Source organism: Carcharhinus amblyrhynchos, chromosome 12, assembly GCF_965287045.1.
Source record: "Carcharhinus amblyrhynchos chromosome 12, sCarAmb.v2.hapA, whole genome shotgun sequence".
In the NCBI taxonomy this organism is placed as follows: Eukaryota; Metazoa; Chordata; class Chondrichthyes; order Carcharhiniformes; family Carcharhinidae; genus Carcharhinus; species Carcharhinus amblyrhynchos.
The window spans coordinates 41,901,361-41,914,999 of NC_137335.1; the positions used below are offsets into that span (position 1 = coordinate 41,901,361).

The following is a 13,639-nucleotide window of genomic DNA, read 5'->3' on the forward strand; positions in this document are numbered from 1 at the left end:
AGCTGGCTCTACCACCTTGAGGGAAATGCAGGGTAAGCAAAAGTTGCTTGTTTGGCTAGCAGAACACTTTTTTTAACTTTTTAACAAAAGGCTGTCAAAATCCAACTTTTCTGCAAGGCCTTCTCAGTATTTCCACATGAAGTGGTGGTCTAAATCTGATGTGTCATTCAGGTCTGATGACAGATGACAATCAAAATGAAATCGTCCAGCAGTGAGGCTGGATTTGAAAATTATCCACTCTTGCGGCCCCTCTATGAATGTGTCAGTCAGTCAGAACTTTAGTTTTGCCACCCTTTGGAATTAAATCTGTATTAATCTAGTAACATTCCTATACAGGGAATGAAAGTATTCTAAGTCTTTTTCCCAAGCTTGCCTTCTCCTCAGCAGCTGCTATCCCTAGAATACCAGATTCTTGGATCTCTGGCATCCAAGACTAAATGTGAACGTCACTGCTGTTGCAGTATAACTCTGTAACATGAATATAGGCAACAGCAACAACTTGCATTTAGATGATGCACTTAATGAAGAAAACATGCCAAGGCGCCTCAGAAGTGGAACATCTTTGTAATGGATACTGAACTTGGTCAAGAAGGACACTCGGGTAAACTGTCTGTTTCTGTCTCAGCTAGGTGGAATTGCAAGCATAAAATATTGTTGTAGCAGCCTAAATTGTTGACTTCAGTCTTGCCTATTTTTAACTGGAGGAAATTGAGGCACAAATAAGACAATCTTTTGGGCAAGCAGCTTTATAGAGAAAGGGCCATTTTAAATTGAAGAAACAAAGGAACTGGGTGCAACTACGCATGTGATTGAAGAACATAAATAAGAACATAAGAAATAGGAGCAGGAGTAGGCCATCTAACCCTTCGAGCCTGCCCCGCCATTCAGTAAGATCATGGCTGATCTGTCGCTGCTCAGTTCCACTTTCCCACCCTCTCCCCATAACCCTTAATCCCCTCTCTTATCAAAAACCCATCAACCCGCGTCTTAAAAATATTTAGCGAGGCAGCCTCCACCACTTCAACGGGCAGAGAATTCCAGAGATTCACCACCCTTTGAGTGAAGAAGTTCCTCCTCAACTCCGTTCTAAACCGCCTCCCTTTTATCTTGAGGCTGTGCCCCCTAGTCCTACTGTCTTTTTTGAGCAGGAAGAGTCTCTCCACCTCTATCCTATCCATCCCATTCATCATCATATATGTCTCAATGAGATCTCCCCTCATTCTTCTAAACTCTAACGAGCACAAGCCTAGTTTATTCAGCCTCTCCTCATAGCTCAACCCCTTCAACTCCGGCATCAGCCTAGTAAACCTCCTCTGCACTCCCTCCAAGGCCAAAATGTCTTTGTGCAGGTGCGGCGCCCAAAACTGCACACAGTACTCCAGCTGCGGCCTCACCAATGCCCTATACAGATGCAGCAAGACCTCCTACTTTTATATGACACCTTCAAATGGTGCATACTTTGTAAATAAAAAAACAAATGTAAGCAAGGTTTCAATATCCTTTTTGCTGAAGCAGAAAGTGTGTACAATAGTGTGGATTGAAAATATCATGGATATAATGTCTTCAGTTGACTCCAGTGATTACTGGGCTAGTAATCCAGGATAATGTTCTGGGGACCCAAGGGGGCTGAAGGGTGGGTTAGTAAATTTGCTGATGACACCAAGATTGGTGGAGTAGTGTATGAGGTGGTGCACTCTTGCAGGCTGCAAAGAGACATTGATAGAATGCAGAGCTGGGCCAAGAAGTGGCAGATAAAGTTTTTAACCCTGATACGTGCAAGGTAGGACAAACTTGAATGCAGATTACAGGGTCAACGGCAGGGTTCTGAGAATGTGGAGGAACAGAGAGATCTTGGGGTTCATATCCACAGATCTCTGAAGGTTGCCACTCAAGTGGATAGAGCCGTGAAGAAGGCTTATAGTGTGTTAGCGTTTATTAACGGGGTTTGAGTTTGAGCTGTGGGGTTATGCTGCAATTATACAGGACCTTGGTGAGACCACATTTGGAATAGCGTGTGCAGTTCTGGTCATCTCATTATAAGGAGGACGTGGAAGCATTGGAGAGAGTGCAGAGGAGATTTACCAGGATGCTGCCTGGTTTGGCGGGTGGGTCTTATGAGGAAAGGTTGAGGGAGCTGGGGCTTTTCTCTTTAGAGCAGAGGATGATGAGAGGCGACTTAATAGAGGTTTATAAGATGATGAGGGGGATAGATAATCTCTGTACATCCACTCTATTTCCTCAGGTGGATGCAGCTGTTACTAGGGGGGGCATAACTATAAAGTTCATGGTGGGAGATGTAGGAAGGATGTCCAAGGTAGCTTCTTTACTCAGAGTGGTTGGGGTGTGGAATGCACTTCCTGCTGTGATAGTGGAGTCAGACACTTAGGAATTTTCAAGCAGTTATTGGACAGGCACATGGAGCACACCAGAATGATGGAGTGGGATAGCTTGATCTTTGGGGTCGGACATAGCTGGGCACAACATCAAGCTATGTTCTATGTACAAATCCCATCATGGCGAATGATGAAATTTGAATTCGATAAACATTTAACATTAAAAGCCTGGTGATGATCAAGAAACCCTTCCTGGAAAGAAATCTGACATCCTTCCCTGGTCTGGCCTACATGTGACTCCAGGTCCACAGCAAAGTGGTTGATGCAGTTTAAGGACAGTTAAAGGGCAATAAATGCTGGCCTGCCAGGTTTGCCCACATCTCATGAAAAAATTTAAAGTTCCTGCCTGACTTCCCTAGCTTTAGAAATCACTTCAATAATTTATTATCTATTTTGAAATATAATGTCATGTGAATGATCTTAATACTGGAATGACAGCTGCAGTATACATTGGCAGTAGAGTTGAATTTGCAGCTTGCTCGCTGATCAACAATCAGATATGCTAATCTGCCCATGATGGAAAATGGGCTGAAAATACTATTGTGACAGGTGCTAATTAAATCTGAATTTTCAGAAAATCATAATTGAATATTGTTCCAAAAGTGAGCTGTGAAAATTATTGATCTGGTCATATTGGCCAAATAAATAATAAGACCACATTTTGAACATGCTATGAATTTTTAATAAGATTTCATACGTGTATTTTAATTATTAAACATTTCCTGTAAGCTTATCAAAATTTATGCAGTGAATGAGGATTCTGGAGGTTACCCTTATCACAACAGGGATTAAAGTTTTTTTTTTATATTCACTGATGCTTTCTCCCTTTCAAAATAATCTCTATGACTTTGAAGCCAGACTTGGATTTTCCAGCTGAGTATGGTGATAACATGCAGCATCCTTCATTATTTTCATTTCTTTCCTGCTCCCAAAACCAAACCTGCAACCTGTTCAAGTAGCAAATAAAAATGGCTGATTTTTGTTTCTTGGACATCTTGTCATTTTAAAGTAACAATTGTTCTAATTGTTCACAGTATTGCTTAGCAATTTTTTTTGGCATTGTAATTTTGTGTTCTAGTTTGAAACAGGATTTTGACCCCTACCAGTAAGTTATGAAACATTCAAAGGAAATTTTATACATCAGCTGGTTAGGGTGTGTACTTGTAACTACCTAACACAATCTGAAAATAGCGTTTGCAAATTAATTTGAAGCCTTTTCCAAATATAATGATTTAGTCTAGTTGTTGACTTAATTAATAGTCAATAATGCCATGACATTGGATTGTGCTGTTAATTATGCAGTAGAAATAGTTTATACATTGTGCTAATTCTTTCTTCTCCCCCTTTTAATTCTGGCAGTTGTGGACTTAATCTATTGGCGCGATATCAAGAAGACTGGATTGGTGTTTGGTGCAAGTCTGTTCTTACTGCTGTCTATGACAATTTTCAGCATTGTCAGTGTAATTGCATACCTTGCCCTGGCACTGCTTTCAGTTACCATTAGTTTCAGAATATACAGGGGTATTCTGCAAGCAGTGCAGAAGTCTGATGAAGGTCACCCATTCAAGTAAGTATAACTTGCACCTGGATTGTATATTGGCATATTAACCTATAATGTGAATAGTGGTAGAGTGTCGGAAGAAATTGAGAAGATACTCTTGCCATCAGTCCTTCTGTACACATGTATATGACCCAGTACCTAATGCCTATGTTTTATGCCAGTAGAAGATTACATAGTTTCTGCATTTTTTAATAAGCATTTGTTTTGCCATACTTTTGCTTGGGTAACATTCACTCTGATATATTTTAAACCAACAGTTTTACAAGGCTCATTTCTAATCCTAGGTTACATTGATGGGAGGCATCATAATTAATAAAAATAAAGGCTAAGGATAATTTTCATATGTTAAGATAGTGAGTTCATTGCAGTGTTCCAGTTTGTTAACAAAACCCCCTAGTTACGTGGTGCCACTATTTTTCTAGGGCGTGCTTGGAGACAGATCTTGCTGTGTCTGATGAACTGGTGCACAAGTATAGTGATATTGGGCTCGGCCATATCAACCGTGTGATTACTGAATTAAGACGATTGTTCCTTGTTGAAGATCTGGTGGATTCTCTGAAGGCAAGTATTTATTTCATTTTAAGTTCTTGTTTAATAAAATATTGCAAGTCTGATTTGAAATTTTAGGTGTACGAGTATTTAGGTTGGTTAGTTTCATAACTGATTTACATCAGACAAATGCCTAAGGTCTTTCACCACAGCAAAATTTGACAAAAATGGAATCTGACTGACTTGAAATAATAGGAAGAGTGAATAGAAGCTTGCTTTATGCAGTGGGTTTTAGGGATGGTTAAGGAGATGAATTTCAGTTCTAATTCAAGTTAAAATGGCATAATGGTCTGAGTACTATGCTATGTGGAACAGTTGATCTCCAATGTCAACATTCATTTTTTGCAACTGCAGAACGTGATCTTCCTGGACCTATCCAGCTAGAATATATTCCTGTGATACATAATGTACAAGTATGCATTTTTAAAAGAACAAAGACCACCCTATCATCAGTCTATCCATTTTGCAAGGAGCTGACATTTCAAGTCCAGATGAGAGCTTTGACAAAAGGTCATCTAGAGTCAAATGTTAGCTCTTTTCTCTCTCTACAGATGCTGCCAGACCTGCTGAGATTTTCCAGCATTTTCTCTTCTGGTTTCAGATTCCAGTATCTGCAGTAATTTGCTTTTACCTGTTTTGCAAGATTGATGAATAGCCTGGTCTCTGGTTACACTCTTCCAAACAGAATGGGATTGTATTCTGATGTCAGCATTGTTGATGATAAAACCCTGGATCAGAAGATTTCCTGGATTGCCTCTAGGCAGGTCATCCAGTTGTACCCAGTTAGTGGGTGAGATCTTCAAGCCCAGATCTCAGGTTGGTGGCACATTACAATGTTCTCAGGATTTTGCCAAGAACAACTCTTGACATGAAGATCATTTACCTACTGTTAACTAGATCTTTTAGTGTGGAGTTCACCACTTAACTTTGAGAATGATTTAAGGTTTGTCAATCAGTGAAACCCACTCCATTGTGTTTTTATGAACGCCATGCAAGTAGGCTCTTAACAATTACTGAACCAGACACCATCTCTGCACAATGTTCTCCAACTCTGAGAATGTCTTGTTGGAGTGTGCCACGGACTTTGTTTGACTTCAATTGAAAACAGCCATTGATCCTGAAGACTTAAATATTCAGTATAAACAAATTAATCTGAAATGTTCCAATTATCCCTGTTCTCTAAACAGTGTTTAATGGCCCTCATGCAGACATTCTAGTAGAAAACATGGTTCTGCATTATATAAGTTCAACTTTAACAACTGTAGTGCTTCTAAAATAACTTGAAATTCAAGCCTAATTTCCAGTCTTTTGTTGCTATTTTAATAGCTGTGTCAGATCTTTACAGTTGGAAGTTTTGTATACAAATCCAAAATACTCAATTCAGAGTATACACAAAATGATGGCAAATTCCTTCAAGTAAGCTATCAGCATAAATTGATAGCTTAAAAGGAATGGTTACTATTTTTAGAAAAACAGATGAGAACTTTGTGGTAACTGTTTCATTTGGGAATGTAGGTCTTAATCATTTTTAAAAATTATTTCATGACTGACAAAGTGGTGATTTATTTGCTGCATAAAAGTTTCACAATTTTATGACTCAGAACTTGTATCATTTATGTGCCAGTGTACCAAATAAAGATGTTCTAGTCAAAGTACAACATGTACTAAGACTTCCAATTTTTATATTACTATCCATACAGATTTGCAAGTTGTGCCATTTATATTTTGCACAACTTGCACTATGATTGGCATTGCAGAGCAAGTATTAACAATAGACAGCTTTACTGTACTAAAAAGATGAATATTAGTAATTTAAAGTGAACTCCTAATTAAAATTCGATTTGTCAGTGAATGGAGAAATTGAGTCCTGTTCTTGACACCCAGTGTTATGCTTCTGGCACTTGAATAGTCTTTGAACACACTGTCCCCTCAATTTTCTGTTCACCATAAGTGACTGTGGCTTCTGCCACCCATACCACTGATGCCCCTGCTCAAGATCATCAATAATGTCTTTTGAATGTTGAACCAGACGTGATCTCTCATAAGGCACTGTATAGCTGCAACAATATTTCTCAGTTTTTATGTTCAATTTCCCCATGCGACTGTTGGCAACATTCCATTTACCTTGCTAATCATTTGCTGTCCATTTATTGAATTACATACAATGTTGTGCATATACCAGTTATCTCTTATGAAAAGAGCCTTTAATTAAAATTGAATTTCATCTTTGATATATTCAACTTTACATTTTACAGTTTGACTTGATCTAGCTTTTGGATGCTATGTCATTGTTTTATCCGTTGTATCTCTTCAGATTTATAAAAGTAGCTTAAAATGAATGTAGGTTATTCATAAATGTTGATGCAGTTATCAAAACCGTCCCCGTTGTTTGACAATTGCTTGTCTCTTCAAAGTATTTGTGTGGATATTGGGAACATTGATACCATGGTCATATAACAAAAATTGCTCACAATAAGAAATCCCTTATTAATTCACAAGATCAGCCCCAAGATGTCAGTCTGGGACAAAACACAGGGAAAAGACCTTGCCCAGAAATTTCACCACAGGTAGTAGAGCTATTTCTGTGGATCATAACTTCAACACAGGTGCTCAACTACATCTTCAACTGGGGGGAAAAAAGGCAGAAACCTGCAGTTGCTCAGAGTACACCACTGAGCTAATTGCCAGAAACTTCCACCCTCTATCTTGAGTGAACTGAGTTCTCAGACGTAATAATGTTTGCAACTGCCACCTCCAAGGACTGATAATAGGAGTGACTTTTTTCTTTTAAGTAATCTAAGTGCAGGTTGTCTCTTTTCTTGCGAGTGTGAGTGGGTGAGTTTGTGCTGTTTAAATATCAGATGTTGAGAAATAAAAAATAAACAATTCCTTTAAATTAAACTTAAAGCCTGTGTTGTCTGTTCATCATTCAATGTTGGAATACTACTTTTAAAGAAACATGTCTTGTAGTTAGTTGAAAGGTGGAAAAAGCTAGGAAATCGTCCCACATTCCTACGCTATTTGTAATACTCCCACTCTGGCATCTCATCCTCATGTTTTGGATTGAATTTCAGATCTTTCATACCTGTAAATCCATCCAGACCTTATTTGAGCCCACATCTGCAGTCATCCACAGCTGCCTTCCTTTTGTTGCCAAAATGTTGTGTAATAAGGCTCAAGCACAGTGCTGAGTGATGTCTTGCTCATTTTAAATTTATTAATTGAATGCAATTAACTACATTTGGATTTCCAATTAGTAACCTGGCCAAAGCATTAGTCAACTTTGGTTTATACAAATGTTTTTTATTACTTTGTTCAACGTTGAATTGTAAAGTCGGACTTTAATATTACATTCATTTTATAAAAAAACCATGTGTGACTTGCCCTGTCTAATTTGTCACGATAATGTGACTTTTATCATCTGATACCATTCTATAATATCACCAGCTAACCAAGTATATATTGAATTCTTTAAAAAGGACATTTTTAAAGACAAGAAAATGCACTGACTTGTGACTGCTGCAAGTCACCTGACATTTGGTATTGCAAGTTGACCAGCTCCTACAAAGTTCCAATGTGAAATACAATTTGGCCATGCCCAGCTACCCTCATTAAATTTCACAGCTGAAGATGTCAAGAACTACTACAAAAGGGTTGACTAAAAAAATGTGCAAGACTTAAATTTATATTTCCGTAAGACTATCTCTCCAGCAGAGACAGTCTGGTAGAACAATAGCTATTTGAAAGCTATTTCTCTATTTCATCAAGGTTGATAATGGTGCATTCAAGGAGATGATGGCTGGAATCCTCCCAGCCATCAAAAAAGCAAGTGTTTGTTCAGATATCAGATAAGTAAACTCCTGAAACCATTTTATTAAAACCCCTTTAGCATGCACACAAACTGCTAAAGACAAATGGCTGGTATATGGAAAAACTGCCAGTGAAGCAGTGACAAGCTCACTTCTCTTTCGTTCTCGAAAGAAGATGCTATCTCTCTCCTAGAATAAGTGCGTTGCTTGGTTTGAGAAGCCAACTCTATCCAAAACCTTTCAGTAAAGCAAAATCTTACAATACCTTCTGCAATTTGATGCACCCAAGAAACTAGCTATCTGAAATTGGCTGCAATGTTTTAAAATCTACGCCTCAGTGATGATGAAAGGTTGACCAGAGGGGATCCAGTTTGTCTTCTCTCACTTGATTGTAACAAATTCAAACCAAAAGTTATTGAAATTACTATTTTTGCGAGACCAATGTGGCTTAACATATCTCTGTGCAAATTCAATGCAGGAATGTTGTGCATATACTATTTATGTCTTATGAAAAGGGCCTTTAATGGTTAAAATTAAATTTCATCTTTGATATATTCAACTTTGTTTTACAGTTTGACGTGATCTAGCTTTTGTTAGATGCTATTTCATTGTTTTATCAGTTTTATCTCTAGATTTATAAAAGTAGCTTAAAATGAATGTAGAAATTATAATTGGTTATGCGATAGTTATGTTCTCGGGAACTTTGGGTAAGCTATGGAAATAGCTTTCACAGTGCTTTTGTTTGTACACCCTGGAATGAAATCAAATGATTTGGCAAGTAGGATAACAAAGCTTGTTTGAGAATAGTTCGAGAAGCCTGCCCATTTTCTGTGGTGAAAGGTTATGTTCCAGCAGATGGTATTTGTACATGAAATCTTGCACTACTTATCTAATGTTGAAAAAAGCATGTATTTGGGACAGCTGGTAAGATATTGAAATAATTGACCTTGTTAAATATTTGGAAGATTGATGCTATAAATGGCAATCAAGGGCTCTAACAAGTTTTAATCCCATTAAATCATAACTGGGCAATGGTATACCTTGGAGGTAAATGAGTTTAAAATCCATAATTTGCTGTTATTTTTCATTTATAAAATGACATCTATTTAAATTGATTTAAGAAAAGTGAAAACTCTATGGAGTAAAATGTAACCTTAGTTGAGTGCCGGAATCCTGGGACGAAACAAGAGTTTGTATTCTGTAAACATGTAACTGGTGCTGTTTCGTCGACAGAGAGGTTATGGCATTCACTCAACTTGTGGTTAGGGAGGAGTCCACTTTAGCTTTTGGATTTAAAAGGACTATTTCAAATTTACCAATGTGATGAAAAATGGACCTGTCTCTTAGTATAAAGAATTGAATGAAAATTCTGCTCCTGGCACATTTGGGATTATTTTATTTTGACTGGTCAATTGTGATATATGCTGGTTTCCTTGACTTGAGATGTTTTGAACCATTAAATGTGTTTTTTTAAAAAAAAGCTTCTGGTGTGATTTTCATTAGGTGCTTGGAAAGTAGGAGTTGTAATTTCTGATGTGGGTGTAAAAGCATGTTGAATCAGCTTCTTACAATGGCACCAGGATTTCCTGTTGGTAACACGATTTTGAAGTTGTACATTTTATACTGAAATGAGGCAGGAGGTTAGCAGTGTTTTGTTGGACTGGAGAGCACCAATTCCTGTTGCCATTTTGTGCCTGATGTATAGAATTTCAGATTTTAAGCTTTATGAATGTTACATTTTTAATAAATTTTTAATAGTTTGAGTGCTTTAGGATCTAGTATTAGTGACATTTGTTCATTTCCTGAATAAATTTAGCTAATGTTATCTTAACTTTCCTGTCTGCCTCCATAACGCTTGCCCGCCTTGTCTAACAAAAATCCAGTTCAGTCTTGAATAACGTTAAAGACCTAGCTTCCACCACCTATTAGGGAAGAAAATTCCACATCCTAGTGATTGTCTAAGAGAAAGCAAAGTTTTTATCATCTCATCTCTGCTTAAAAGGAAGACGTTTTGTCCTTAAATGATGTCCCTGAGTTCTAGCTTACCCAAAAGAGGAAACATCCTCCAGTATCGAACTAAAGGGTGGTGAGTGAGTGGAATTGGCTGCCGTCAGTGGTGGTGGAGAAAAACTCGTTGGGGTCTTTTAAGAGACTTCTGGATGATTACATGAGATTTAATGGGATTGAGGGTTATAGATAGGCCTGGTAGGTAGGGATATGATCGGCGCAACCATGCTTTATTATGACAAGTACAGATCAACCTTTGGTGATATGCACTGTCAAATTGTTTTGAATTTCTTGTAAAACATTGTCTCAACTAATTAACTCATGTCAATTATGTAGTTATTGCATTTAATCTTAAAGGACTGCCCAATATGTTATATCATATTCATTGTTGCACTCTGGCAATCTGATCTAAACCAGACTTCCAATGTGAAATGAGGGTGGCACATTGGTTAGCACTGCTGCTTCATAGTGCCAGGGGCCTGGGTTCAATTCTGGCCTTGGTTGATTGTCTGTGGAGTTTGCAAGTTTTCTTGTGTGTGGGGGTTTCCTCCAGGTGCTCTAGTTTCCTCCGACAGTCCAGAGATGTGCAGAGACATATTGACACTGTTTTGGATTTTGTTGATATTTTAAAATGTCTGATAATATTGCAGTGGGACCTTTTTGAGTTATAACTCGATTTTTATTTTCCTGCCATAGTTTTCAGTACTGATGTGGCTGCTCACGTATGTTGGTGCCTTGTTTAATGGGCTGACCCTGCTGATAATAGGTAAGTGTACTTTGAGTTGTACAGAAGGGGAATAGAAAATACATTACAGATGTTACTATTTATTTACATATCACATCAAATTTAAAATGTTTGCACTTATATTTTGACCAAATGTGTATATTTATGAAAGTACATTAGCTGGAAACTTGACACATTTTATTCAATATTGTTTCTGAGAACTTCTCCAGTAGAGGTTCCTGTATATCCAGGTTGCATCTAGTTGGGCTATCTACCTAAATTATTTTCAAATACTCGCACTAACTTTCAGATTTTCAAATTTGATCAGAACATTTTTGGCTGCCTTTCCAGTTTTTGTAAAATCTAATATACTATTTTGCCCATCCAGCTCAGCCTTCTGTCTTTAATTTTGATTTAGACACAATCACAGAAATGCTTCCAAGCCAGCCTATTCTGATACAATGTTGAAAATTCTGTTTCTAGGTCAGAAATATGAATAATTCAAATAGATCAGCGATACCAGATGTTTGAAATTTTAGTAACATTCTTCTAAAACCTAAAAAATAATTTTTGTTTAAATCCTTGAAAGCAAAATCTCAAAGGGCCAAGTTGAAAGCCAAGAAGCAAATAGCTTGTAAAGAACTGAGTGATGCTCCTCAAAATGTATCTAAAATTTACCCCTTATCATTCAATGGCATTACCATCACTGAATACCCCAATATCAACATCCTGAGGGGTGTTAACTTTGATCAGAGACTGAACTAGACTTACCGCAAAAACACAAGTCACTTGCAGCTCAGAGGCAAGGAATCCTGCGCCACATAACTCACTTCAGACTCCCCAAAGCCTATCTACCATCTACAAGGCACAATTAAGGATGGGATATTCTCCCCTTGCCTAGATGATTCAGCTTCAACAACAGTCAAGAAGTTTGGCAACATGCAGAACAATGCAGCGTATTGGACATTAAGAAAGAGGATGTGTTGGAACTTTTAAATTGCATCAAGATAGATAAGTCACCAAGATGGGATGTACCCCAGGTTACTGTGGGAGGTGAGGGAAGAGATTGCAGAGCCTCTGGCGATGATCTTTGTGTCATTGATGGAGACGGGAGAGGTTCCAGAGGATTGCGGATGCGGTTCCTATTTCCAAGAAAGGGAACAGGGATAGCCCAGGAAATTACTGACCGGTGAGTCTGACCTCAGTGGTTGGTAAGTTGATGGAGAGGATACTGAGGGACAGGATTTATGAACATTTTAGAGAAGTTTAGTATGATCAAAAGTAGTCAGCATGGCTTTGTCAAGGGCAGGTCGTGCCATACGAGTCTAGTTGAGTTTTTTGAAAATGTGACTAAACACATTGACGAAGGAAGAGCGGTGGCCTCGCAGGTGGAGGATGTGGTCAAGAAGGTGTATGGTGTACTAGCCTTCATTAATCGAGGGATTGAGTTTAGGAGTCGGGAGATAATGCTGCAACTTTATAAGACCCTTGTCAGACCCTGCTTGGAGTACTGTGCGCAGTTCTGGTCGCCTCACTACAAGAAAGATGTGGAAGCTATTGAAAGGGTGCAGAGGAGATTTACAAGGATGTCGTCTGGATTGGGTGGCATGCCTTATGAGGAAAGGTTGAGGGAGCTAGGTCTTTTCTCCCTGGAGAGATGAAGGATGAGAGGTGACCTGATAGAGGTTTATAAGATGTTGAGAGGTATGGATAGGGTGGATTCTCGGGGGCTATTTCCCAGTGCTGAAATGGTCGTTACGATAGGACACGGGTTTAAGGTGCTGGGGAGTAGGTACAGAGGAGATGTCAGGTGTAAGTTTTTTCACTCAGGGTGGTGAGTGAGTGGAATTGGCTGCCATCGGTGGTGGTGGAGGTGAACTCGTTGGTCCTTTTTAAGAGACTTCTGGATGAGTACGTGGGATTTAATGGGATTGAGGGCTATAGATAGGCCTGATCGGTAGGAATATGATTGGTGCAACTTGTGGGCTGAAGGGCCTGTAGTGTTCTAGTTCTTCAATGCGTTACCCTAGGGTTGCAACTTTTTTACTTTATTAGAATTGGGCTTGGGCTAAATGCTGATGGGCTTGTGGTGCAGTGGTAGCATTCGTGCCTCTGAGCTCGAAGCTCTGTGTTCAAGTCCCACAGTAAGAAGATTGCACATATCGACTCCCAGTCCAACGCCAGCATCGCCACTTCTAGTCCCACCTCCAGGCCTTCATGGCTGAGGAAAGTGCATTCATGTTGCATATCAATCTGCAAATCCTTCCCAGATACATCAATGGCACGTACTAAAAACGGGAGACATTTCTGGTCACCCATGTGATGAAAAGAAAATTGGAGCCACTGCCATCACGATTCATATTGCTGGATGACTACATGCATGTAGAAGCGCATGATCACTCCTCATAAAGCAATCTCAGAAACTGCTTTATGTACTTTCAATTGTACCTTAGCTGGAAGTAATACTTCAAATTAAACTTTTATTTTGCCGTTTACTATTTTGTTGTTTTTAAAACCTATTTAGTAACTTAAATTGAATTAGGAAATAAAGACTGGACATCTTCAGGCCTTCCATACCATTTGAAGGCTGAAAGAT

At 38.6% G+C, this 13,639-nt stretch overlaps 1 protein-coding gene across 1 annotated transcript in view; it reads left to right on the forward strand.

Moving 5' to 3' along the window:
• LOC145350938 (uncharacterized) overlaps positions 1 to 13,639 on the forward strand; it is an 84,595-nt gene that overhangs the window by 57,907 nt on the left and 13,049 nt on the right. Inside the window, exons 4-6 of the mRNA XM_080200438.1 lie at positions 3,753 to 3,960; positions 4,377 to 4,515; positions 11,016 to 11,085. Coding sequence (XP_080056564.1) covers positions 3,753 to 3,960; positions 4,377 to 4,515; positions 11,016 to 11,085 — 417 coding nt within the window. The remainder of the gene's footprint in view (positions 1 to 3,752; positions 3,961 to 4,376; positions 4,516 to 11,015; positions 11,086 to 13,639) is intronic.